Source organism: Macaca nemestrina, chromosome 5 (genome assembly GCF_043159975.1).
Source record: "Macaca nemestrina isolate mMacNem1 chromosome 5, mMacNem.hap1, whole genome shotgun sequence".
NCBI lineage: Eukaryota > Metazoa > Chordata > Mammalia > Primates > Cercopithecidae > Macaca > Macaca nemestrina.
This window is the reverse complement of record NC_092129.1, coordinates 159,648,424-159,672,801: the sequence shown is the minus strand read 5'-3', so window position 1 is coordinate 159,672,801 and position 24,378 is coordinate 159,648,424. Positions and strand designations below refer to the sequence as shown.

Genomic DNA, 24,378 nt, shown 5'->3' with positions numbered 1-24,378 from the left:
CGTGGGGAAGTAGCACGCAGGCGCGGCACGCCCCGCGCATGCCTGATGCAAAGCGTCCGCAGGCCGGGCGGTAGCGTCGGGCGAGTTCTGCGGCCGGAGCAGCCACAGTCCGGCATGAAGGATTGGGTTCTGGGTGCTGCCTGCTCCTCGCTCCAGCACCATGGAATGCCTGCGCAGTTTGCCCTGCCTCCTGCCCCGCGCGATGAGATTTCCCCGGCGGACGCTGTGTGCCCTGGCCTTGGACTTGACCTCTGTGGCGCGTCCCGTTGCTGCCTGCGGCCGCGCAGCCAACTTGGTTGGAAGGAGCCGGGCGGCGCAACTTTGCGGGCCGGGCCGGCTCCGCGTGGCAGGTACAGCCCTTACCCGGCCACAGCTTCGGACGGTGGTCTTGCAGTGACCTTAGGCTGCTGCCCCAGCCACCCGGCGCGGCGCGCCTGTTGCTCCGCGCCCTGCGCAGACCTTGGCCTCCCGTGTGTCCTGTGAGCTTGCACAGGCCCGCGGGCCGAGCTGCGCCCGACTCGCTCAGAATGCGACCTTGCTATGTGCGCTGTGCCCTGCCGGGGTCCGAGCGGCCAACCCTCTGCCTTCTCCCCCACCGCACTTGCTGCAGATTATATAACCATAGGAACAACCTAGGAATCGTTTACAGACCGTGATCACGTTAGTTAACACCCGCTTAAGTGCCCTTGTGAGAGGTTTTCTTGTGTGTTGTTTTTGAGACAGGGTCTTACTATGTTACCCAGGCTGGACTCAAACTCCTTGCCTCAAGCCTAACGCAGTAGCCTTGCAAAGCGCTGGGATTACAGGCATGAGCCACCACACCTGGCTGAGAGGTGTTTTTAAACAAGGCTTTCATCTGTTCCGAAGTCATAAGTATTAATATTAATTTATCTTCCCTTTCTTCCTTATGGACACATTTATACAGTTGTCCAGTTGCAGAGATTGGGGACGCACATGGAAGTGAGGCTGAAGACTGAGTTGCTTCTGAGAACGGCTTGACTTTATTTTCAACCACAGTACTGTATAAGTAAACAGGGAGATCGGATTGAGAAAAAAAAAAAGAATCTTATTTGCTGTTTATTTTTACACCAAATGTTGAAGCATGGTGAAAAGTTAAGATTTTCACAAATGTGAGTGCAAATATTTGAGGAATAAAAGGTATTGAAATGAATGACTTTATCAAGAATATAGCAGTGTCCTCAAATATGTTTTCTCAGTTGTGCTGTCAAAAGCCTCCCAAAGTAACTCCTCGTCATCACCTCATGCACTTATTGGAGAGTCTTTCTGAGTTGGGTTACATGCTCTGCACCCTCCATTGATAATGCTTGGGAATCCCGTTTCAGCAAGTTGGAGGAAACTTTGAGGACAAGCATTGACGTTCAGAATCTCAATCCCGGTTACACTCTATCTAATTTGTGACATTAAAACATTGAAAGCCGTTTGTAATCAGCAAATGGCGTTTACCTTTTCATCTTACCCTTATAGTGATAATTTGTATTTTGTAAAAGGGAAATGAAACTTCAGAAATTACAAGAATCATTACATGTATGTAGTGGAAAAAAGATCAGAAGTAGGATTTTTTTCTACAGTCTCTGGAGTCAGTGTAATTACTTTGGAAGCATAAAACAGTGTCCTCTGTCAGTCATTAAATGTACTTGATTATACTTCAGCGTTCACTTCGACTCAGTCTAGTCACATATTTTAAATAGACTAATTTTCAAATAAAGATTTGTCCTCCTTCCAGCTCAGTGGGGGTGTTTCATAAGTATTCACTATAAAGAATATCTGTAGAAAAGAAGTAAAATCAATAGGTTTCATAGTTTATGAGCCAGTCAAATAATTCTGATACTGGAATGCTTGAAAGATCAGGTGGCACTTAGGACCTATGTTTTCTAAAATGTATCTACTACCAAATGCACATGAAGAGCCTTTTATGCAAAAAGGAAGACCAGACATTTTCTTAAATCCCAGAACACGATGTTGCACATTCGTTCATCCAACTTTGAGATATCAGTAATAATTAGAAAGGTAAAAGGGTGACTGGAATCCATCAGTAATTTTAATGCCTCACCTAAGCCATTACTTTTGAAAATCATTCCCTGCCAAACCTAAGATAATCAACAAATATTAAAATTAACAAGAGTATTTCTTCTTAAAATATTTGAAAATAATAAAATAGTCTGAAGGCCTCCACATACTATGAGAGTTGTATTTGAGCTCTATGTGAATCATATAACCACAGGAATTCTCTTATTCTTCAGGTGAAGTGCACCGGTTAAGAACTTCTGATGTCTCTCAAGCCACTTTAGCCAGTGTAGCCCCGGTATTTACTGTGGTGAGTATGTACAATACATTGGAAATTGTACAGAAAGTGCTTCCCATACTTATTAACTCATTGAACTGTTGGCCAAGATACTACTTATTTTGAGTTTTATAATCGCTATAGTTACATGTCGTGGCTGTTGTGCCTGGCCAGTGACCTGAGTGCCTGCTGGATTTGCTTAACAATTATCTTGAACTTTGCTGATGACTGCATCTCCCCTTTTAATACTAGAACAAGTCAATCACAATTCAGAGCCATAAAGAGGCTTAAACCTGTGTTCTGCAAGATAATACGCAGGCAGAAGCATCTTGAAGGCAGCAGAGTGTAGTATTTAAAAGTGCATGCTTTGAAAGGTCATGATCTCTGTAACTTTTCTCTGAAATGGTTGGGGAGTAGGGGTGAGGGGGGAAATGAATGAATAAGATAATGTATCACACACACATATTTTTAGAGAAAGAGAAAGAAGGCCGTTGGGGCAAAATTTTAACAAAGGTGACTAGGTGTAAGCTCTATGGGAATTGGTTGTAATATTCTTGCAACTTCTTTGTAGGCTTTTTTTTTTTTTTCAAAAAAAAAAAAAAAGCTTGATAAAAACTTGTGCCGGCTGGGCACAGTGGCTCACGCCTGTAGTCCCAGCACTTTGGGAGGCCGAGGCGGGCGGATCACGAGGTCAGGAGACCATCCTGGCTAACACGGGGGTTTCACCCCGTCTCTACTAAAAATACAAACCGGTCGTGGTGGCGGGCGCCTGTAGTTCCAGCTACTCGGGAGGCTGAGGTAGGAGAATGGCGTGAACCCGGGAGGTGGAGCTTGCAGTGAGCCTAGATCATGCCACTGCACTCTAGCCTGGGCAACAGAGTGAGACTCCGTCTCAAAAAAAAAAAAAAAAAGGCGTGCCTATCTGAGCCAGACTTCCTAAATTCCAGTCTCACTCTGCCTCTTATTGACTAGGTGGCCTTGGACAAGTTAGGATAACATCTTTGTGCCTTAGTTTTCTTATCTGAAAACTGAGCATAACCTACCTACCATAAAGAATTGTTATGAGGATTAAATTAACTCATATATCGAAAGCCCTTAAACTAGTGCCTCACATATAGTAAGCCCCAAATATATTTCATTAGGATTATTTAGGCTTGTTAACGTAAGAGCTTTTCTTTATAAACTATACAGAACGAAGTAACCCCTAGAATTGCGTTTAAAAGTTACCACTGTTATTCATTGTTCTGGAAGAGTTGGCCAATTTAGTTAAGAATACAAAATCAGGACCAGGTGAGGTGGCTCAGAGAATACAAAAAGAATACAAAATCAGGGCCAGGCGAGGTGGATTACAGGTGGCCTGTAATCCCAGCACTTTGGGAGGCTGAGGCAGCCATTTGAGGTCAGGAGTTTGAGACCAGCCTGACCAACATGCTGAAACCCCATCTCTACTATAAAACAAAAAAATTAGCCAGGTGTGGTGGTGCATGCCTGTAGTCCCAGTTACTCAGGAGGCTGAGGCAGGACAATCACTTGAACCTGGGAGGTGGAGGTTGCAGTGAGCCAAGATTGCACCACTGCACTCCAGCCTGGGCAACAGAGCAAGACTCTGTCTCAAAAAAAAAAAGAAAAAGAATGCAAAGTCAAATGTCAAATATTGAAAGTTAGTTCTTTGCAGGTGAAATAATTTCAAAGAACACAAATTCATAAAGCTATGGAATCTGAGAAAGAAAAAGAAATTTAATTTGTGCTGTTTGAAATAGTTTAGAAAGTGAGCTAGTTACAAAGTAAATTTTTTTCATTATAATTTGTATGATTTAAAAAAAATTTTTAAGTTCTATTAAAGAAAAAAAGCATACATATAAATATTGAGATGCAAAAATATTCCACATATGTTGCTACTTTGGAAGGAGGGAGACTGCAAAGCAGTATGTATAACATTAGTATGTTTTATTAGGAAAATGTTTGGAAGGATATTCAGTGAAATAATTATCACAGCTTTCTCTAAAACTTGTCATTTCAGGTGATTAATATAGTTTTATTTTACATATATTTATTTTCAAATTTTCTGCAGTGGGTTTATGTATTTGTGAAATATAAGGATGAAAGCTAGACTATTACACAAATATAAAGCTTTCTTTGATATAAATTTAACTAGTGTTCTATGGAGCTTATATATTCATATTAATTTTATCTTTGCTGATGAGAAGCAAGATAAAATATATATATTGTGAGTTTTTATTTTGTGATTAACACAGCATATATATTTCCATGATAATAACCCAAGACCTATATTGTACTTATTACGTTAGAGTGTCTTTCTGAAATGTGTCTGTCATAGTAAGTAGTACAGCTCAGCACACAGTGATTCATTAAATGTTTCACATCTTCAAACTTGACTGTGGATAAACATCACTGAAAAATACTCCCCTACTTTACAGGAAATAGGTGCATTTTCTGTATCAAATCCTCTCTTCAAACTATCAGAAGAGGTTCTGTAAATCTTTATTGATTCTGCAACACCCACCAAAGAGACTTTAGCTTCATGTAAACATTTAGATTCACAAGGCAGGCCATACTTGGTCCCAGTCTACTCAGAAGGATAAGGGATAAGAGAAGCAACAAGGCAGTGTTAGGCGTTTCTTCTTCAAAAGAAGTCTTTGCAGCCATCCAGGGGTTTCTCTGGTCCTCTGAGTGATCGCTTAGTGACAAGGAGATAAGATTCTCAGAGGTGGATGTGAGATTCACCTTGGCTCGAATCCCTATGCCCCATAGTGACAGTATCCCTTGTCACAGAGGCACAGTGTCCAGCATTCTGGTGGGGAACATGGCCACAAAAGCCACCACAGTCAGGAAAGGGCAAAGAGAGCTATTGCTTTTCACCTGCTAACTGTAATTTGTTCATCTTCCCAGTCCAGTGCAGTCTACCAGTCAATGGTCATTTTTATCATAAGGATTGTTACCTAGTAACAACACAACTGATACTCCTTTATCAAACTTTCTAGAGGAACCAAGATAGAAAGTTAAACCCAGGTCTGATTTTTCCTAGCAAAGGAGAAAAGGAATTTTTAAAAACCCTTAACTCATAACTGGATTTAATCTAAAGAAGGTCAGTAATGGTTTATATTTGCATTTCAACATTTTGGGGATATTACTCACAATACCATAAATTCTTAACTAAATTAACAATAACGTAAGTAGCATTCTAATTTGAAAGAAAATAATAATTTGTTTTATTCTCTATTTTCAGACAAAATTTGACAAACAGGGAAATGTTACTTCTTTTGGTGAGTATGTGATTAGCATTCTAAATCATTTTTTTAAACAATGAGTGAATCTGATAGAAATCAAGAAATTGTATTTTGAGTAGAATATTCTCTGTATATACAGGTGTGTTGAAAGAGATCTTTCTTCAGCATTTGTCTGTCAGTCTTAATTGGAGCTGGCAGTACTCAGACTGTGTGTATTCTTCCAGAATTGTTTTCTTCTAGCAGGAGCCACTTTTCGCTCTAACAGGCTGTTGAAGGAATATTTGGGAGAGAGAGGCTAGTGTAGAGCTGAAGCCCAGAGACACACTCTTTCTCTTTTGTCTCTCTTTAAGTTAGTGTCCCTTTCACTGCCCTCATTCATTCCCCTGAAGCATGTTTAAGGCAGAGTCACATAATACCACTGACATGCAGTGGGTGACAAAAGGTGGACAGGGACGTGTCACTGCATGGCAGTCACATGGAATTCTGCTGATGGCTGTCTGTGGACAGCTACTTTAAAAAGTGAGACTAGGCATCATTTTACTATGTGACTTCAGATGTGAGTTTCAGATCTCCCCTGAGAATGAATCAGTCTCAGGTAATAAATTCAGTTCTTCTCATTTTTGTCTTAGTCCAAGAACAAAGAAAATGAAGTTTATCTGTTCACATATATAAAATACTGAAGATGATGTTGTAGTAAAAATAGAAAATGTAGTTGTGTACAGTTTATATTTAAGAAAGATAACCTGTCTTTAGAGCTGGAAATTTATAGGTTCTAATGATGCATAGTTGTGGTTTCTATGTTAGTCTCAAGGGACTTCTAAGTAGTGAGAAATTTATGAGGTATAGATAAGAAAATCATTAGTTTGACTGTATTTAGCCCAAGTATGTTTTCTAGGTAAAACTAGATATTAAAAAGACTTAATTTTAGTTTTTGTTTCTGGTAGTAACCAAAAATTATCTTGATGGTGGTGGGAGGACTGCTCTGATGGAAAAATCTAAGCCATTTAATGTATTTGGTTTAGTCCTCTCTGTTTATTTCTTTTATAGAAAAGAAGAAAACTGAATTATACCAAGAGTTAGGTCTTCAAGCCAGAGATTTGAGATTTCAGCATGTAATGAGTATCACAGTCAGAAACAATAGGATTATCATGAGAATGGAGGTAAAATATTTTATTTTCATCTGTGTTTTTACAATAGAATCTTATAAAAGTTACCTTCTAACTCTCTTTTTTTTTTTTTTTTTTTTTTTTTTTTTTTTTTTTTTTTTTGTGAGACAGAGTCTTACTCTGTCACCTAGGCTGGAGTGCAGTGGCGCGATCTCCGCTCACTGCAAGCTCCACCTCCCGGGTTTACGCCATTCTCCTGCCTCAGCCTCCCGAGTAGCTGGGACTACAGGCGCCCGCCGCTGCGCCCGACTAATTTTTTGTATTTTTAGTAGAGACGGGGTTTCACCTTGTTAGCCAGGATAATCTCGATCTCCTGACCTCGTGATCTGCCCGCCTTGGCCTCCCAGAGTGCTGGGATTACAGGTGTGAGCCACCGCACCAGGCCTACCTTCTGACTATCTTCATCAGTATCTAGGTTAAAAGTAATTTTGGAATAAAAGTAGCTACATGAAACATAGGATATTTTATAGCTTTATGCTAGTATGAGTAGCACTCATTTTACATGGATTATATGCACATGTTCAATAGGAATAACACTGCTGTATTTTAAGTTGAAAAACCTCTGACTGTGGTGTTCATTCTCACTGTTGGGATTTATTCTCTAGTTCTGGAAAGTATAAGACAATCCTGATTTGTAACAGATATATTTCCAATTGTGTACAGTTACATGTAATTATAGCATATCCTGAGCTACCAAAAACGTATTCTGGCTTTCTAAGTAGCACAGGAATACACGTTAAATTTTATAGCCTTAATTAATTAATTAATTTATTTATTTTTTATTTTGAGATGGAGTTTTGCTCTTGTTGCCCAGACTGGAGTGCAATGGCGCGATCTCGGCTCACTGCAACCTCCACCTCCCAGGTTCAAGCAATTCACCTGCCTCGGCCTTCTGAATAGCTGGGATTTCAGACATGAGCCACCACACCTGGCTAATTTTGTATTTTTAGTAGACACGGGGTTTCTCCATGTTGGTCAGGCTGTCTCAAACTCCCGACCTCAGGTGATCCACCCGCCTCTGCCTCCCAAAGTGCTGGGATTACAGGCGTAAACCACTGGGCCTGGCCAATTTAAATTTTTTTAATGGAAAACTTTCCAAAATATATTGTATTTTTCCCTACCTATCCAGAGCACACCAAATATAATTTGACTTTCTTTAGTGATTCAGAGTTAATGTGGATATCATTTATTTTGGCGGGCTAATGTTTAGGGCCAAAAATAGATGAAGAGACACAGGACTCAATGGTATTGGCCTTGTAGTGGATATGAGACTTTCTTTCTTCAAAGAGTCTTTGATGGCAGAGTTTTGTTCATTTTTCTAGAATTAATCAAAATAATAAAAAATGGGCCAGGAGTGGTGGCATGTGCCTTTAGTCCCAGCTACTCAGGAGGCTGAAGTGGGAGGGTCACCTGAGACCAGGAGTTTGTGACCAGCCTGAGCAATGTAGCAAGATCCCATCTCTAAAAATAAATAAGTAAATAAGAAATACTTTATCAAAAATAGAAGCAGTCTTCTCCCAAGTGATTTTCTCCAGAAATATTCTTTACTCTTGGGATCAGTAGCTAGCATTCTTCAAAACAGTGTCTCTCTCATGGAGAGACAGACAGGTATGTGAAAAAGCAAATATAGCACAGTGATAATTATATAATCTAACTGGTGGGTATATGGTGTTAACTGCAATCTTTGAACTTTTCTGTATAAAAATTTTCATGAGGCTGGGTGTGGTGGCTCACACTTGTAATCCCAGCACTTTGGGAGTCCGAGGAGGGTGGATCACCTGAGGTCGGGAGTTCGAGACCAGCCTGACCAACATGGTGAAGCCCCGTCTCTACTAAAAAATACAAAAATTAGCCAGGCATGGTGGCAGGTACCTGTAATTCCAGCTACTCAGGAGGCTGAGGCAGGAGAATAGCTTGAACCCTGAAGATGGAGGCTGCAGTGAGCCGAGATTGCACCATTGCACTCCAGCCTGGGTGACAGAGCAAGACTCTCATCTCAAAAAAAAAAAAAAAAAAAATTCATGATAGAATGTTGGAAAAATGTAAAAGTAGAAAATTATCTCTAATTTCTGTATCACTGATAAAGTGGCTACCTTTATCTACTTTTAACATAAAAGATACCAGTATTTTAGAAAAAATTCTAATTTCATACTGTTCTAAATTAGAGTAGTAAGGCTGTGTTTTATCTTAATTTCAATTTTGGTTTATATGCTTTAGTGCTGTTTTAAAAAGGAAATTTCTATCTGTGCCAAACTAATTATGATTAAACTAAGTCTTTTCTAAAAGTCTACTCAATACCTGACTTTTAGGAAGACCTTATCTTGTTCCCTTTATTTTCTTTTTTTTTTTTTTTTCAAAAAAGAAAGACGGAGTCTCGCTGTGTCGCCAGGCTGGAGTGCAGTGGCGCGATCTCAGCTCACTGCAACCTCCGCCTCCCAGGTTCAAGCAATTCTCCTGCCTCAGCCTCTAAAGTAGCTGGCACTACAGGTGCAGGCCACCACACACAGCTAATTTTTGTATTTTTGGTAGAAACAGGGTTTCACCATGTTGGCCAGGATGGTCTCGATCTCTTGACCTCATGATCCACCTTCCTCAGCCTCCAAAAGTGATGGGATTACAGGTGTGAGCCACCATGCCCTGCTTTCTCTGTTTTTGTTTTTTTCCATGATTACCCCAGAAGTCTTAGTAAATATATAATTTATGTGAATAATTCCAATTTTATTGAGAGTGAGTTAGCAGTATCAAGACATTTATTTTTTAAGTTTCCTTTCTCTTGAAAAAAAAAACTTGATTTTTTTGAAAAACAAAAAACACTGATTTGGTTTAGTCTTAATCCAAAATTAGTAAAGTATTAAACCATATTTTATGAATGTCCTTTTTTCCTATAGCTCTACAATTAGTGCATATATGTTTGTATACATATATATGTATATACATGCATGTGTATATATACACTTACATATTTATATGTTTTGGGTTTTTTTGTTTTTTGTTTGTTTTTAACAGTATTTGAAAGCTGTGATAACTCCGGAGTGTCTTCTGATATTAGATTATCGTAATTTAAACTTAGAGCAATGGCTGTTCCGGGAACTCCCTTCACAGTTGTCTGGAGAGGGTCAACTCGTTACATACCCTTTACCTTTTGAGTTTAGAGCTATAGAAGCACTCCTGCAATATTGGGTAAGTCTGTTTTTATTTAGCTTTTTGGGTTTATTCTGATTTTGAAATGTCATTGAGTGGGAAGACAGGTTGGGGTATTGTTTCAATGGCATGTCCCCTAACCACATCCTGCCCCGGAAGAAGACGTCTCTAAGGATCTTACGTGGAGATATCACTTAATTCTTATACTTTATGACCCAATCAAATAGAACTAAAGACTCTAGGGGTTTAAGTGCATTCTATTTTGTTCTCTAAGACTGTGTATATTATGAAAATGCTTTACATGTGATACATATTTTATTAAATCATTTCATCAAGTCATTTTTCGATTTGTTTGTACGGTCCTTTGTTTGAGCCAGGTAAATGATGCATATTTTTGAGACCTCGATTGACATAGGAATCACACCTAGTTCTTCCAGTGACTCCTCCTTTGAGAGTCCTTACACGTCTGAGACTCCTGTCAGGCTCTGAACAAGGGTGGTTCTCTGCTTTCCTGACCCCACAAATCTTTCGTTATCTTTTCTTCCCCCTGTTAGTCAGGATGGTACTGTTCAGGAACTGGCTACATGCAAGAGTTGGTGCTGGGAGCATACTAACCAGAGTGGGAGGAGGAGAAGAGGGTAGAGAGGACATGAGGTGCATTGGGTTGGGTGAACCTGGCACACTTCTCTTTTGTCTGCCTTGCTCTGAAAGAATAGATGGCTGTACTTCCTGCTCAGGGTAATGAGCACCAGCTAGCACCAGCCAGGGAGATGATAAGTAGTGGGAGCCCAGTTACCAAGCAGGGGGAAAGCAGAAGAAAGAAGATGTAAACAGTAGTAAGTGATGGGCTGCACAGGCTGGGTAAGCTTTCAGGAGCTCATGCTGTTAGGAGAAAGGCAGGGATCTCAAAGGGAGCAGGAGGGGAAGGAGAGGGGCTGGGCTGGCATGGGTCTCCTGCCTAGAGATTGGCTGTGGGGAGAATAGAGAGGGAGTTCAGGATGTCTGCTGGAATACACGTTCTTCTTCCTTTAAATGGGGTCCCAGGAAGATTCCCTTATGAAACAACACTACATAGAAGCAAGACCAGCCACCACTCAAAAGGGATAAGTTTTCAAACAAGGGAAAGCTCCCCAGACCCACCTGAGGGACCAAGACATACCTTGATAGATATGCCTCACAAATACCCTATCTGTGACCCTCAGCAGCCTCCCCAACCACTACCTGAGTCCACACCTTGCTGAGCAGAGGGTTCGATACCTCTTAGATTAAAAAATGTGGTCTATTTGGCTGTCCAGCCTTCCCTCCCACCCAAGGACTTCTTAACCCAGAAGCAGTTCCTCTGGAGATGCATGAAATAAACAACATGTCAGGAGAGGCACCGTGACTCTGGACTCGTTTCCAAATTTAAAAAATCTTAGTTTCACAGTAATTGTGCTTCTGAGATAAAGACTATATGCTGTAATTTACATCATCAGTTTTACCGTCTGATTTAGTTAGTATATGCTATTTGCCAACTGGTATGGAAGTGTTTCAGTATTTTAATAACTATATAGCAGGATTAGTGCATACCTGCTGAATATCAAACCATACTTGTGTCAACCTAAATAGTGTATTTTTGACTTTACTCTCATATGTTTATGTTTTAAAGCTCAAGTTTTTATTTTCAAAGAGCTTTGCAGGAATTTTGAACCATATTATGTATACAGAGAACACAGGTATTACTGAAAGCTTGTGTTTTAATAATAGAATAGCAGATTTTATTTTACTTAATCCCTCATTACTTCATAATGAGTATCTATAGGAGAAAGACTCTTATGAGAGTTAGCTCCTTGTCAGCCAAATCTGTGCCTAATGATAACATCACACATGGTTCTTTGAACCCAGATGATCTAGTTTTTGAATCATCTGGAATAGGCATTCTAGAATTGACTATGTTCTGAAATGTTACCAGCATTTCAAGCTACTACAGATTTCTGTATTTAATCAGAGGATTCACTGATCCTGAATATTCTAAAAAGATTGTTTTAATTCTTATGAAAGGTCATGTTGTTATCTAGATCAACACCCTTCAGGGGAAACTTAGCATTTTGCAGCCACTGATCCTTGAGACCTTAGACGCTTTGGTGGACCCCAAACATTCTTCTGTAGACAGAAGCAAACTGCACATTTTACTACAGAATGGCAAAAGGTAAATATGGATGATGTATCACATTGGGAGTTGGAGACAAATATCTTTAAATCAATTATTAACATTGTGTTTCATAACTTTTTTTAAAGTATGAAAGTAACCTGGGTGGGAAGTCGAGCTAAAAGGAGCACACAATCTAATGTTTGTTGAAAAGATACTTTGCATGAAATGTTATGTAAGGCTCTTTTCCGTATGTGATCTCATCTCATCACCTATTTAGTAGTTGATGTTGTCCTCATTTTGAAGAGAGATAACTGAGGTTTGAGTAACTTACCTAAATTTATGTGGCTAGTAAATGGCAAATCTAAATCCAAATTCAAAGTCCATGTTGTTCTTTTTCTTTAAAATCATAATGCCTTCCAGAATTTAATAACAATATTTTATATGTATCATAAATAGACTAAACATGCTCTCAGGAGTTTTACTTCCGAAATCCCTTCAATAATTAACATTTAAAATTCTTGAATCAGTAGTTTCTTGTCCAGAAATGTTGGAGTGTTTTTATCAGTTAAGAGTAACTAGTCTGTTCTATATTAGCACTGCCACGTTGATTAAGAATAAAACTAATTCCCAAACCAAAAATCTTAAATTCACAAGCAATTTATGTTTCTGAGATAAATAATGTATGATGAAATTTATATCACTGATAATTTGACCAATTAATTGAGATTTGGTTTGGGTTTTTTGTGGGTTTTTTTGAGACAGGGTTTCACTCCGTTGCCCAGGCTGGAATGCAGTGGTGCAGTCTCAGCTTACTGCAGCCTTAACCTGCTGGGCTTCAGCGATCCTCCCACCTCCACCACCCAAGTAGCTGGGACTACAGGCACACGCCACCATGCCAAGCTAATTTTCTGAATTGTTTTGTAAGACAAGATCTCACTGTGTTGTCCAGGAGGGTCTCAAACTCCTGAGCTCAAGCAATCCTCCTGCCTTGGCCTCCTAAAGTGCTAGGAGGATTTGTGACACCACTCCTGGCCAAACTGATTCTTAATTTGCCTAGTAAATACTCACCCTTTTTTTTTTTTTTTAATAAGTCATTGTTTAGCATGAATGTATAAGATAATATATTTGATAAGATACTCTAAAAACTATTATGAAATGTTTTTATAAGTTTATTCTATTGATCATTTTTGTGTATCTATTCTTATAGTCTATCAGAGTTAGAAACAGATATTAAAATTTTCAAAGAGTCAATTTTGGAGATCTTGGATGAGGAAGAGTTGCTAGAAGAGCTCTGTCTATCAAAATGGAGCGACCCGCAAGTCTTGTAAGTATATAATTATACTTTGTTATTTATTTCCTTAGAGTAAATATTTTGCCTTTTCCACTTCAAAGTGATTTTTCATTACAGAATGTAACATTTTTCTTGACTAGAGAATATAGAGATTTTCATCCCCAGTTTCCAGATAAGAGTATTTCCCCAGATAGAGTATCGTATCTAATTCAGTGTAATTATATGAGTATGCATACTACATACCCAACACTGCTGACGTGCAGTGAATCTAAACACACAGTTACCTTTATATTCAAGGGACTGACCACCAGATTGGCACATACATCTACCAAAATAACTTACCTAGGAAGCAGAGTGAGAGAGACATTTACATGGGGGAGGGGAAAAGTGGGATAAATACATGAGTGCAGCATTAACATGAATTATATAAGTTCAGTCTAATGAAAATGTTATAAACCTTTTGTCTTTTATGAATTTAGAAATTGTTTATGCTTCTTGTGCACACTCCAGCTAAATGTTTACTTTTAAATACCCAAATATTTTGTTTTTGTCTTTCTAGAGCAATATCAGAAATTAATACACCTTTGTAATGAGTTTAGTTTCCACAGTCTGTACAGATTTTCTTAAAGCACTTTGAAAAATTGGTTATTAATATCCTGATAAGGAAACAATAAGATAAAGGGGGCTATATAACATTTGGTAGATAGGAGATAGGTATGGTAGCAGAAACTCTTGTTTGCTTTGCTTAGGCCAGTCTTTCAGTCTGTCTCTAATATGCTTTATGAAACAAGTACCTCTTCAGAGTACTTCATTCCTCCTTATCCTTCTTGGTAGGGTAGGGGAGCAAAGTTATTATTGATATCATTCAAAAACATTTTCTTTATATGAAATCACATTATGGACACACCTCAAAAGGAACACACACCTCAAAAGGAAATGGTCTTGACATTTTTCGTTGTGGATTTTGTTTTACCTGACAGTGGTATTGGATTTACACTAATTCATCTGCATTCACATATCTGGATTTTCCTGTTATACTGGGAGCATGTATCCACATAAAAATCTCTTGGATTGGGGCCATGTAATACAGTGACACCAACTAGTCTACATAAGGATGGAACCTCTGTCCTCAACTTAATCTGTAAAGTGTTTAGGATCAGTTGACATAGCTAGATTGGCCACAACAATAGAAAAGAAAAAGGCAGCCGGACGCTGTGGCTCATGCCTGTAATCCCAGCACTTTGGGAGGCTGAGGCGGGCAGATCACAAGGTCAGGAGTTCAAGACCAGCCTGTCCAATATGTTGAAACCCCGTCTCTATTAAAAATACAAAAATTAGCCGGGCATGATGGCACGCGCCTGTAGTCCCAGCTACTGGGGAGGCTGAGGCAGAAGAATTGCTTGAACCCGAGAGGCAGAGGTTGCAGTGAGCCGAGATCGCGCCACTGCATTCCAGCCTGGGAACAGAGCGAAACTCCATCTCAAAAAAAAAAAAAAAGACAAGACAAAAGGCTAGCTTTTCCACTGGTAGCTGAATGCTATATACTAATTTAGGAAGTTTTTGTTACTAAGTATATGATACACATGTTGGGGTATGTTCATTATTTTGTCTTTTAACTGAAGTGAAAAGAGCAGTGCTGGGATTGACCATGCAGAAGAGATGGAGTTGCTGTTGGAAAACTACTACCGATTGGCTGACGATCTCTCCAATGCCGCTCGGGAGCTTAGGGTGCTGATTGATGATTCACAAAGTATTATTTTCATCAATCTGGACAGGTAAGAAAGCATTATATAAAACAGTAAGTTTTTAAAATAATTATAAAGTGTTTAAGGAAATATCATTTTGTGAGGAATTATGCCATCATTAACATCTGTAGTACATTAAAGTCTTTTTTTTGTTTTTTTTTTTTTTTTTGATGTGTAGGTTTCATCCATGTGGTCTGTAATAGATTTGATGAATGTGTTCTGTATAGTTAGTGGGCCCTTCTAATCTGAATAGGTGTTCTCCTCTCCAGCCACCGTAACGTGATGATGAGGTTGAATCTACAGCTGACCATGGGAACCTTCTCTCTTTCGCTCTTTGGACTAATGGGAGTTGCTTTTGGAATGAATTTGGAATCTTCCCTTGAAGAGGTGAGAATGTATTACTATTTCTAAAACTTGGGGGGTTTTGGCCAGGCGCAGTGACTCACGCCTGTAATCCCAGCACTTTGGGAGGCCAAGGCAGGCAGATCACTTTAGGTCAGGAGTTCGAGACCAGCCTGACCAACATGGTAAAACCCCATCTCTACTAAAAATACAAAAATTAGCTGGGCATGGTGCCGCACACCTATAATCCCAGCCACTCAGGAGGCCAAGGCACAAGAATCGCTTGAATCAGGGAGACGGAGGTTGCAGTGAGCCAAGATTGCACCACTACACTGCATCCTTGGTGAAGAGCAAGACTCCATCTCAGCAACAACAAAAAAAGGAGGCAGATTTCTGCTCAATAAGTGACATGTGTCTCCATCAGTGATAGCTGATGAGTTGTGTAACAGGCTATCTTTGAAGAAGTGAGCTCTCAATCACTGGAGCCAATGATAACCAACTAACAGCATCGCTGTGAATGGGATTCCTTCCTTGTGAGAGATTACATTTAAATTCTGTGATTCTGTACATCAACTAAAAACAGTGTGCTGCAAAAGTATTACCATTCTGAAAATGGTGAGGAAGAATGTTTTTCTAAGAGAGGTTCCCAAACTTTCTTGGATCACGATGCCCTTAGTGTCTTAGTAATTTTTTCACAGTATTCATGGACAAAAAATTTCTTTTGTTATGTTACAGATTCTTTTGTGTTATTTCCCTTGAAAGTTTAAAATATTCTGAGGTGCTGTGGTGCCCAGGGCATGTCAGCTCACAGTTTGAGAACTGTGGATATAAGCAAAAACCTTAAATTGCGTGTCCTCTAGCATCATGACTATTAAGATTTGTATGCACGTAACAAAGGCTGGAAAGAAACACAAAGTAAAAGCAGTACATTTGGCATATAGATGATTTTAAAATATTTAAAACCTTTTAAATCATGCTGTTCTCCTGATTTATTCTGTGGGTATCAAGGCACTTGTTTCTTAGTTCCTTTCTATGGGAAAGAGCTGTACAAATAACATAAGGCTTTCAAACTCTGGGACAACAGTTCAGGGAATCTTCTCTCTAAGGAACCTTACATTTTGCGATTGAAATGAACTGTGTGTTCTCTTTTAGGACCACAGGATTTTTTGGCTGATTACAGGAATTATGTTCATGGGAAGTGGCCTCATCTGGAGGCGCCTGCTTTCATTTCTTGGACGACAGCTAGAAGCTCCATTGCCTCCTATGGTATGAAGGATATGGTTCATGGCAGTACTGCGGAAGGGTTATGGCCGTGGGCCCTAAAGTCAGAGCACCTGGGCTTCAGTTGTCACAGGCACTATGACCCTTGCAAGTTGCTTTCTCAAACCTCCCTCAGTTTCCCTATCTGTCTGTTAAGTCAGTATTACCTGCTTCATAGGGTTGTGGGAAGAAATAATTGAGATAATATGTGTAAAGCACTTACTAGCACACTGCCTAACACAATAAATACATTAGAAATATAATTTCTGTAGAACTCTCTGACAAACATACATTTAAACAGATGTTAGTAATTCTGGTATAAGGTTCTGTCATAACCAAATGGAAATATAGGAAACATTTATAATGTTCTCATAAGAAAAGATAGAAAACTCACCTCCATTTTCTTTGTACTTGAAGACACCACTGGAATAAATACTTAAGACACTGATACTGCTTATAGTCCTTTCTTCATTGAGTAGTTACATAATATATCATTTTACTAGTGACTTTTCTTTTAAAAAGATACTAAAATTAATATTTCTGCTTTATTTAGATGGCTCCTTTACCTAAAAAGACTCTTCTGGCAGATAGAAGCATGGAATTGAAAAACAGCCTCAGACTGGATGGACTTGGATCAGGAAGGGGCATCCTAACAAACCGTTAGGAACAGCCCAGTGGATACTGAAGTTTTTTTAATGGTAGTCACAGGAAACTTCTGATACTGTTTTTATTATTTTCTTGTATAGAGTCACACACTTGAAAAAAATTAATGTTTGAAAACAAAAATATTTTGGCAGTCACAATACCAGAACTGGATTGCATTTCCAGAATTCTGAGTTAAAGAAACAAAGTATTTGCTTTGTAAAAGGCCAAAATTCTATTTCCTACAAACTTTAAATGCTGTTTTTATAGATGTGGTAAGAGGCAACACAAGCACAGATAGTTGTATAGACTTTATTTAATTTATACATATCAAGAAAAGTGCAATTTCATGCTGAATGAAGCGTAGGAACTTGACAAGCCCATAGGTAGCTATCGTTCTTAGTATAGGGAATTACGTTCATATGAATTTCCTGATTCTCAGGTGACTAAAAAGCTAGCATTCTATGTATTAACCTTACAACAAACTCTGGAAGTTTGAGTTTTAAAAACCAAACTTTGACATAACCTTATTTTCTTATATTTGCCCCCTTTTTAAAATAAAAGGTGAATAAAAAGAAAGAATTTAATATCACCATTGTATGGATGCCTAATCAAGATTTCACGTTCTCAACCCCTAAGACTAGTTTTCTTTGCTCTCTGTAATTACAGCCTTTGGAAGTAAAGTTGAAAGGAAGTATTTCCATTCTGTTACTGTTTTGTAGCACTTTGTCCATTTATTGATTTTTAAAGTAGATTTTTAGATACCACCCTTGCCCTGCCCCAAAAAGAAAAATGTGTATTGCCCTGCTAATCTATACGCCTACACCTCAGAAGCTGACAAATGAGCTTCCTAAAACACGAGGGTGACTGAATGTTAGAACTGTGATATCTTCTCATTTCCACAGAGATGGGCGTTTAAAACAAATGGCTAATACTTGTAAGCCTGAAAGCTGCCATCCTCTTTAACATCCTACCTACCTTTTAAAATGTTTTCTGGAGGTTAAATACAGTTATATACTAGAACATTAGTTAAGCCTCCCAAAGTAGTGTGCGTGGAAGATTCTAGAGTGTCCAGCTCTTGCACTACAAATGTGATAACAACAGAATAAATATGCTTACCCTGATATTGAGGGTACATGATTACCCTAATGTGATGTCATATGAGGAAGTTTAAGAGTCCATTTTTCGGGTGGTTTGGTGATAGGAATAAAAATGTTACTCCCATAGCTGATTCGGAAGAAAAGAGATGAAGTACAAGGTTTCCCCATTCCTGTGTGTGGTCATGGGAAGCCATTAGAGGGAAGCTGGAGAACAGAATGGCACAGAACAGGCTGGGCTAGACTCGAGCATGCAGTGGCCCCTGTGCACCAACCACACTGTGGGTCAGGAACATGCGTCATGGTGTGCTTGTTGGAGGAGTGTGAACATACAGCACCCTCTAGTGTTATGAATCTCTTAGGATTTTTAAGATTATATTTGATAATACTTAGATTTCACAGGGCACCGTTTTGGGACACCTCAGAGCACACTGCTGCTATTTTAGGTCTTATCACTGTAAAATACTTAATAAGTACTACTTAACTGTGACATGAAGAATTGGAATCCCAGAGGGCAACATTTGATTTGGCTAAGATCAGGCAAAAGATAGAATTTTGGTCATTTTTCCTTGCAGTTTTATTGACTTAGTTTATGAGCTTGGGTAAAATAATTTTTTGATGAATCGTGTCAATAAAAGGAAAAATAATGTAACTACCTCATAAATCTGATAAACGGAAGTTGCTAGTGGTTTGTAGAATTCCTGAAGGTGGTTATATCAAGTATGATTTCAAAATGTCAACTAGTTCCACTTTTGTGATTGCAGGAGGATTCTTATATTAAAGTTCTCGTAAATAATAAATCAGCTTATGCCAAAAATATATGAAGTTCCTTGGTTTTAAATTTTGAACTAAAATGGACTGAGCACATTAATTACTGTTTGAAAGTGGGTACCAAACACTGGGTTACATGAGTGAGCAAGCAGTCAGATCACCTGTCGAGCATGTCGAGTACAGGGTGTGGTACTCTCTTTGTCTTTGGAAGGCCCCTAAACAAATGTGGGCACAACAGGTGTCATTTGAGGATGCTCTGAGGATGCTCTTAACACTTTATTCTTCATGAACATAGAATGATAAGCAGCACTAACCAATTTTATATTAAAAAGCTGTTTATTTTGCTGAGTTATTCCAAGAGTTGTATACAGCTTTACTGTTTGGAACTGCAATGTTAAAGCTGCACTTTGGATTTAAGACTTACTCTCATTATTTTAGTAATACCTACAGAGGTGAGCTAATGGATGGTACATGGAGTAGGGACTGCAGAGACCCCAGTTTTGTCCCCACTCCATCTTCAAATAATTTTGGTCTCTTAGGTCTGTGATACAAAGGCATAAAACAATTCCTATCTTGAAGCCTTGAGAAAAGCTGTTACATATACACAGATAGTAGAAAGACAGAAAATGCAAATATGTAAATGTCTTCTGATATCTTGAAATAAAGATAAATTTGAATTAAACTTGTATAAGTTCAGATTTCTGTTAATGAGAAATTACAACCCTACAAGGTAAGGTCTTTACATTTTAGTTATTAAGCAGAATCAGTGCTTAAAACTATAGTTAATACTTAGTGGAACGAAAATTTAATCCACATATCAGGATAATATGTGTCCTGCATATTAATAGACTGTCATGCATTAATTTTTTCCTGTATGCCAGGTTTTTTACGTATCTGCCATATCAGTTGACCTTTTACAGTAGGAGTATAATGTACATTGTTTTTGACAGTGGGGTTAGCATGGTTAAATGTCCTATCAACTTGAAAGGAAGCTTCCATTTTTGTGGGTCTTAACCTCCACCTGGTGCTTGCTATTGGGTGTATTCAGGCATTGAGCAAAATGTAAATTGTGAGGTAAATAATGGTCATGTTTAAGCACAGGCCTCATTTAGTGAAACATAAAAACACTGACACTTTATATAAATGCATCTGTCTAATGAAAAGATCCAGTACTGAGAAAAACATCCCTTTACTGAAGTGTCATGTCAGAGTCTGCTCTACCAAACTGCTCAACTCATAAGTGAATACAATTAAGTAATTTCTGGTCTCCTAAAAATAATCATCCTTTTAATTAAAAGTAACTCCAATAATTGTACCTAAACGAAACCAAATGGCGCTTCCTTGTGCTTTTGCTGTGCGGTAGGTTACTATGCAGCCAGCACATGTACCTCTTAAAGAAAAATGAGGTCATCCTGAGAGTGACCCAGAGATGCTCTCTAGGGATGTGCCTGTTGATGTTCTTGTTAACTTCCCACTCTTCAGCTGGGTTCCTCTTCCTGTCCCCTTTTCACCAATCTCTGCTCTGCCTTGAGAGAAGCTGAGAGGAGAAGGGCTCTTCTCATTTGTTATTTTCTCCTGCTTTTAGTATCATCTCAACAGCAGCAGAAGAAAGAGGTTCTTCCCAATTTAACACAAAATAAACTAGTTACTGTTTATAGATAATGCCCGCTAATGTTTACTGACACTGAAACCCTATGATACATTCCTTTCCCTTAAATGTGCCACACTGCAGGACTGGCAAATGAAATCCATCCTACGAAAAACAGCCCAGGAACAAGTGAGGCCAAGGCCTGCTTTCCTCTCTAGCCCTTACAGTAGCCTGTGGCTCAGGCCGCATCTTTTTCCTCTAGTTCTTTTGGCACAAGTTGTAATCTAATGCGACAAAGGTCTCTCATGAGATGGCTTAAAACTAGCAGTGTCACTAGGCTCTTTAGGTGTTAGAACAACCAACTCTACAAAAGCATTGGAGGCCACAGAAGGGTGATAATCTTGGTTTTTGTATTTGTCCTTCACTATATAAACGCTGAAAAAGCATTAATCCTCATTAAGAAAGGATTATCGGCTGGGTCCTGTGGCTCATGCATGTAATCCCAGCACTTTGGGAGGTCAAGGTGGGCAGATCACCTGAGGTCAGGAGTTTGAGGCCAGCTTGGCCAACATGGTGAAACTCCGTCTCTAATAAAAATACAAAAATTAGCCGGGCATAGTGTTTGCACCTATAGTCCCAGCTGCTTGGGAGGCTGAGGCAGGAGAATCACTTGAACCTGGGAGGCGGAGGTTGCAGTGAGCTGAGATCGTTTCACTGTACTCCAGCCTGGGCAACACAGCAAGACTCCGTCTCAAAAAAAAAAAAAAAAAGGACTATCATCCTTAGCAAACTAACACGACACAGGAACAGAAATCCAAATACAGCATGTTCTCATAAGTGGGAGCTAAGTTATAAAAACTTATGAGCACAAAGAAAACAACAGACATTGGGGTCTACTTGAGGAGGGAAGGGGATAGGAGTAGGAGGAGCAGAAAAGATAAACCTTCACATGTATCCCGAACCTAAAATAAAAGTTAAAAAGGACCAAGTCACAAGTGATTTGGAATGTGAGGTTATCTCTCACCCCCATACTTTTCTCTGTACTATTTTTCCTCATTCAGTTTCTTTGTTTCTTTTTTTTTCTGTATACTATGCTTTCTATTATACGTGGAATGGCATGGGCCACCAATCTGTTATTTTTAAGTTCAATTTTGTTTGTAACTTTTAAGTTCCGGGGTACATGCGCAGGAAGTGCAGGTTTGTTACATACATAAAGGTGTGTCATGGGGGTTTGTTACACAGATTATTTCATCGCCCTAAGTATCCATTAGTTATTTTTCCTGATCTCTCCCTCCTCCCACCTTACGTCCTCTCATAGGCCCCAGTGTGTGCTGTTTCCCTCTATGTGTCCATGTGTTCTCATTTAGCTCCCACTTACAAGTGAGAACATGCAGTCTTTGGTTTTCTGTTCCTGCATTAGTTTATGAAGGTTAATGGCCTTAAGCTCCATCCATGTCCCTGCAAAGGGCATGATCTTGCTCTTTTTTTATGGCTGCACAATTCTTTTTTAAGAAAAGGATGTTTTTAGGAGGAATTGTGTACAGAGATTGTTCTCACAGATAACCACAGAGGGACCTTTCTAGCCACTGGAAAGACATTCAAGAGGAAGAGGAAATAGGTGGTACAGCAGGTCTGACTATAGGCAAAAAGTTAGGAAAGAAGAAAGGTTTAGATGCAAAGGAAGCGAGGAAATAAACTGTGGAAGGAGACATGAATGAGCAGAGTGTGTCTGATATTTCACATACTCCTGGTGCAGTCATATATTCACTATATCAGACTTCCAGAAAGGGTGGCTGTTGGTGTGTGTCTCTACTCCCAGGAGCCCCACATCTATTAGGATCTGCCACAGCTCCACTGGATGTGCCATTTTGTCCATCAAAATGCTCACCATGGATGTGATTCAGCATGAGAGAGGTGGGCAGAGTGGGGAAACGCAGTGAAATCTTCAATCTGAGCCAAAGCTATAGACGTGAAGTGCCCCGGAGAGTCGGGCTCCCAAAGAGCTCCTTCCAGCGGCAATGACGACTTGATTCTGTAGGGGCAAATGACAGACAGAATTAATGACTCATTCATAACATCTGTTGAGTTCCTACTGTAGTCCAGGCATCGTGCTATGCTTTAGAAATATAAAGATGAATAAGACACTGGCCAGATCCCCTGCCCCTGGCTTAAACTCAAATGCCACTTTCCCTTCGTTTGCAGACCACTTTCTCACATCTGTACGTTCTGAAGACCACAGCTAAGGACGCTCACCCCAATCCCTATTTTGGCACATAAATCATAAAGGAGAAGTATGGCAGTGCATGCTTAGTTCTGGTACAATGTGGAAAACATATCTTGAATAATAAGGAGTTCCCCCAGAAACTGGCTTTGTCAATGTATTTAGCGCACCTCCCACCTACCCTACTGCTTAAAACATTTTAGGAGCCATCTTTCAGAATTGCCTTCAAAACCTGCTACAAGTTTTTAAAACATTTTCTTCTTTTTTGAGACAGAGTTGTGCCCTGTCACCCAGGCTGGAGTGCAGTGACGCGATCTCGGCTCACTGCAACCTCTGCTTCCTAGGTTCAAGCGATTCTCATGTCTCAGCCTCCGGAGTAGTGGGGATTACAGGCATGTGCCACCACGTCTGGATAACTTTTGTATTTTTAGTAGAGACGAGGTCTTGCCATGTTGGCCAGGCTGGTCTCGAACTCCCGACCTCAAGTGATCCACCTGCCTTGGTTTCCCAAAGTGCTGAAGTTACAGTTGTGAGCCACCATACCTGGTCTTTAAACATTTTCGGTGGTGGCAAATCTTCATACTCCGAGGTTGGATTTGATTTGTGGAAACTGACAAAAGTTATTCTGAACCAAAGCTGGCACATGAGGTACGGGTGATCAAACTGGCTGACAGTATTTTGGTCAGAGCAGGGTATGACAATTTCTTATTTAATTTTGAAAACTACTGATGAAATCCAGAAATAATAATCATAGCTAAAATTTGTTGAGGTGTTACCATGGGTCAAACACTATGCTTAGCCCTGTGCTTATCTTACCCCTTAATACCCCAGTGTCAATTAACAGGGAAAATCTACACTTAAGAAAACGGAATCAAATGGTAATTTATTCTCCCTCTCTTTCCCAATTTATGGAATTATACATTTACTAAATTTGCCTGGCCTTTGACTTCTCTCTGTTTTGTCAGAGTCTAGTCATTTTTCCAGATGCAGCTCCGGGCCCATAATCTCTGCAGGCCCCTCCCTGACTCCACCAGCAGAGACTTCCGCTGCAGTTGCTGTCTGACCTCCTTTGGCTCGTGGTCATCATATACCAACCTGGATGGTCTTGTGGGCCTGTTGTATTTTCCCACCTAGACTACAAGCGCCTGGGGCTGGGACCATGTCTCAGGTTTATTTGTCTATCTCACAGGTGCTTGATAGAACACTACTCACTACACACTCAGTTACCACTTTGCTGAGGTTCCTGAGCTGATGGAACGCAGCCCTGTGAGACGTTTCAGAACTGAATCTTAATTCTAATTTGTTACGACTAATTTCATTAGTGAATGCTCTTACGCCACAGAAAGGAAGGAGTCTTCAGAACGTAACTTGTACCCAAATCTCAGGAAAAGGCCACTCTGCTCATCCTGATTGTCAATGCCCATTTTTGAAAC

At 39.6% G+C, this 24,378-nt stretch overlaps 2 protein-coding genes across 4 annotated transcripts in view; one reads left to right on the top strand and one right to left on the bottom strand.

Annotated features, from left to right (window-relative positions):
* The first annotated feature begins 40 nt into the window (after window positions 1–40).
* LOC105482540 (magnesium transporter MRS2) lies at window positions 41–17,855 on the top strand. 2 transcript variants are annotated; one of them, XM_011742676.3, is made up of 12 exons: window positions 41–350; window positions 2,262–2,335; window positions 5,550–5,586; window positions 6,598–6,710; window positions 8,252–8,324; window positions 9,787–9,896; window positions 11,915–12,045; window positions 13,196–13,312; window positions 14,902–15,054; window positions 15,294–15,411; window positions 16,519–16,632; window positions 17,180–17,855. In XM_011742676.3, the coding sequence occupies exons 1-12, from the start codon at window positions 161–163 to the stop codon at window positions 17,288–17,290; spliced, it is 1,341 nt and encodes a 446-aa protein (XP_011740978.2). In that variant the 5' UTR covers window positions 41–160; the 3' UTR covers window positions 17,291–17,855. The 2 variants fall into 2 exon arrangements, with proteins under 2 accessions (XP_011740978.2, XP_011740977.1); XM_011742675.3 differs by lacking the exon at window positions 8,252–8,324 and having other exon boundaries at window positions 43–350; window positions 9,723–9,896.
* Window positions 17,567–24,378, bottom strand: part of LOC105482539 (glycosylphosphatidylinositol specific phospholipase D1) — a 65,881-nt gene continuing 59,069 nt past the window's right edge. For both annotated transcript variants that reach the window (XM_011742672.3, XM_011742674.2), the window contains one exon: window positions 17,567–22,756. In XM_011742672.3, the coding sequence (XP_011740974.2) occupies window positions 22,670–22,756 (87 nt within the window). In that variant the 3' untranslated portion in view covers window positions 17,567–22,669. The remainder of the gene's footprint in view (window positions 22,757–24,378) is intronic.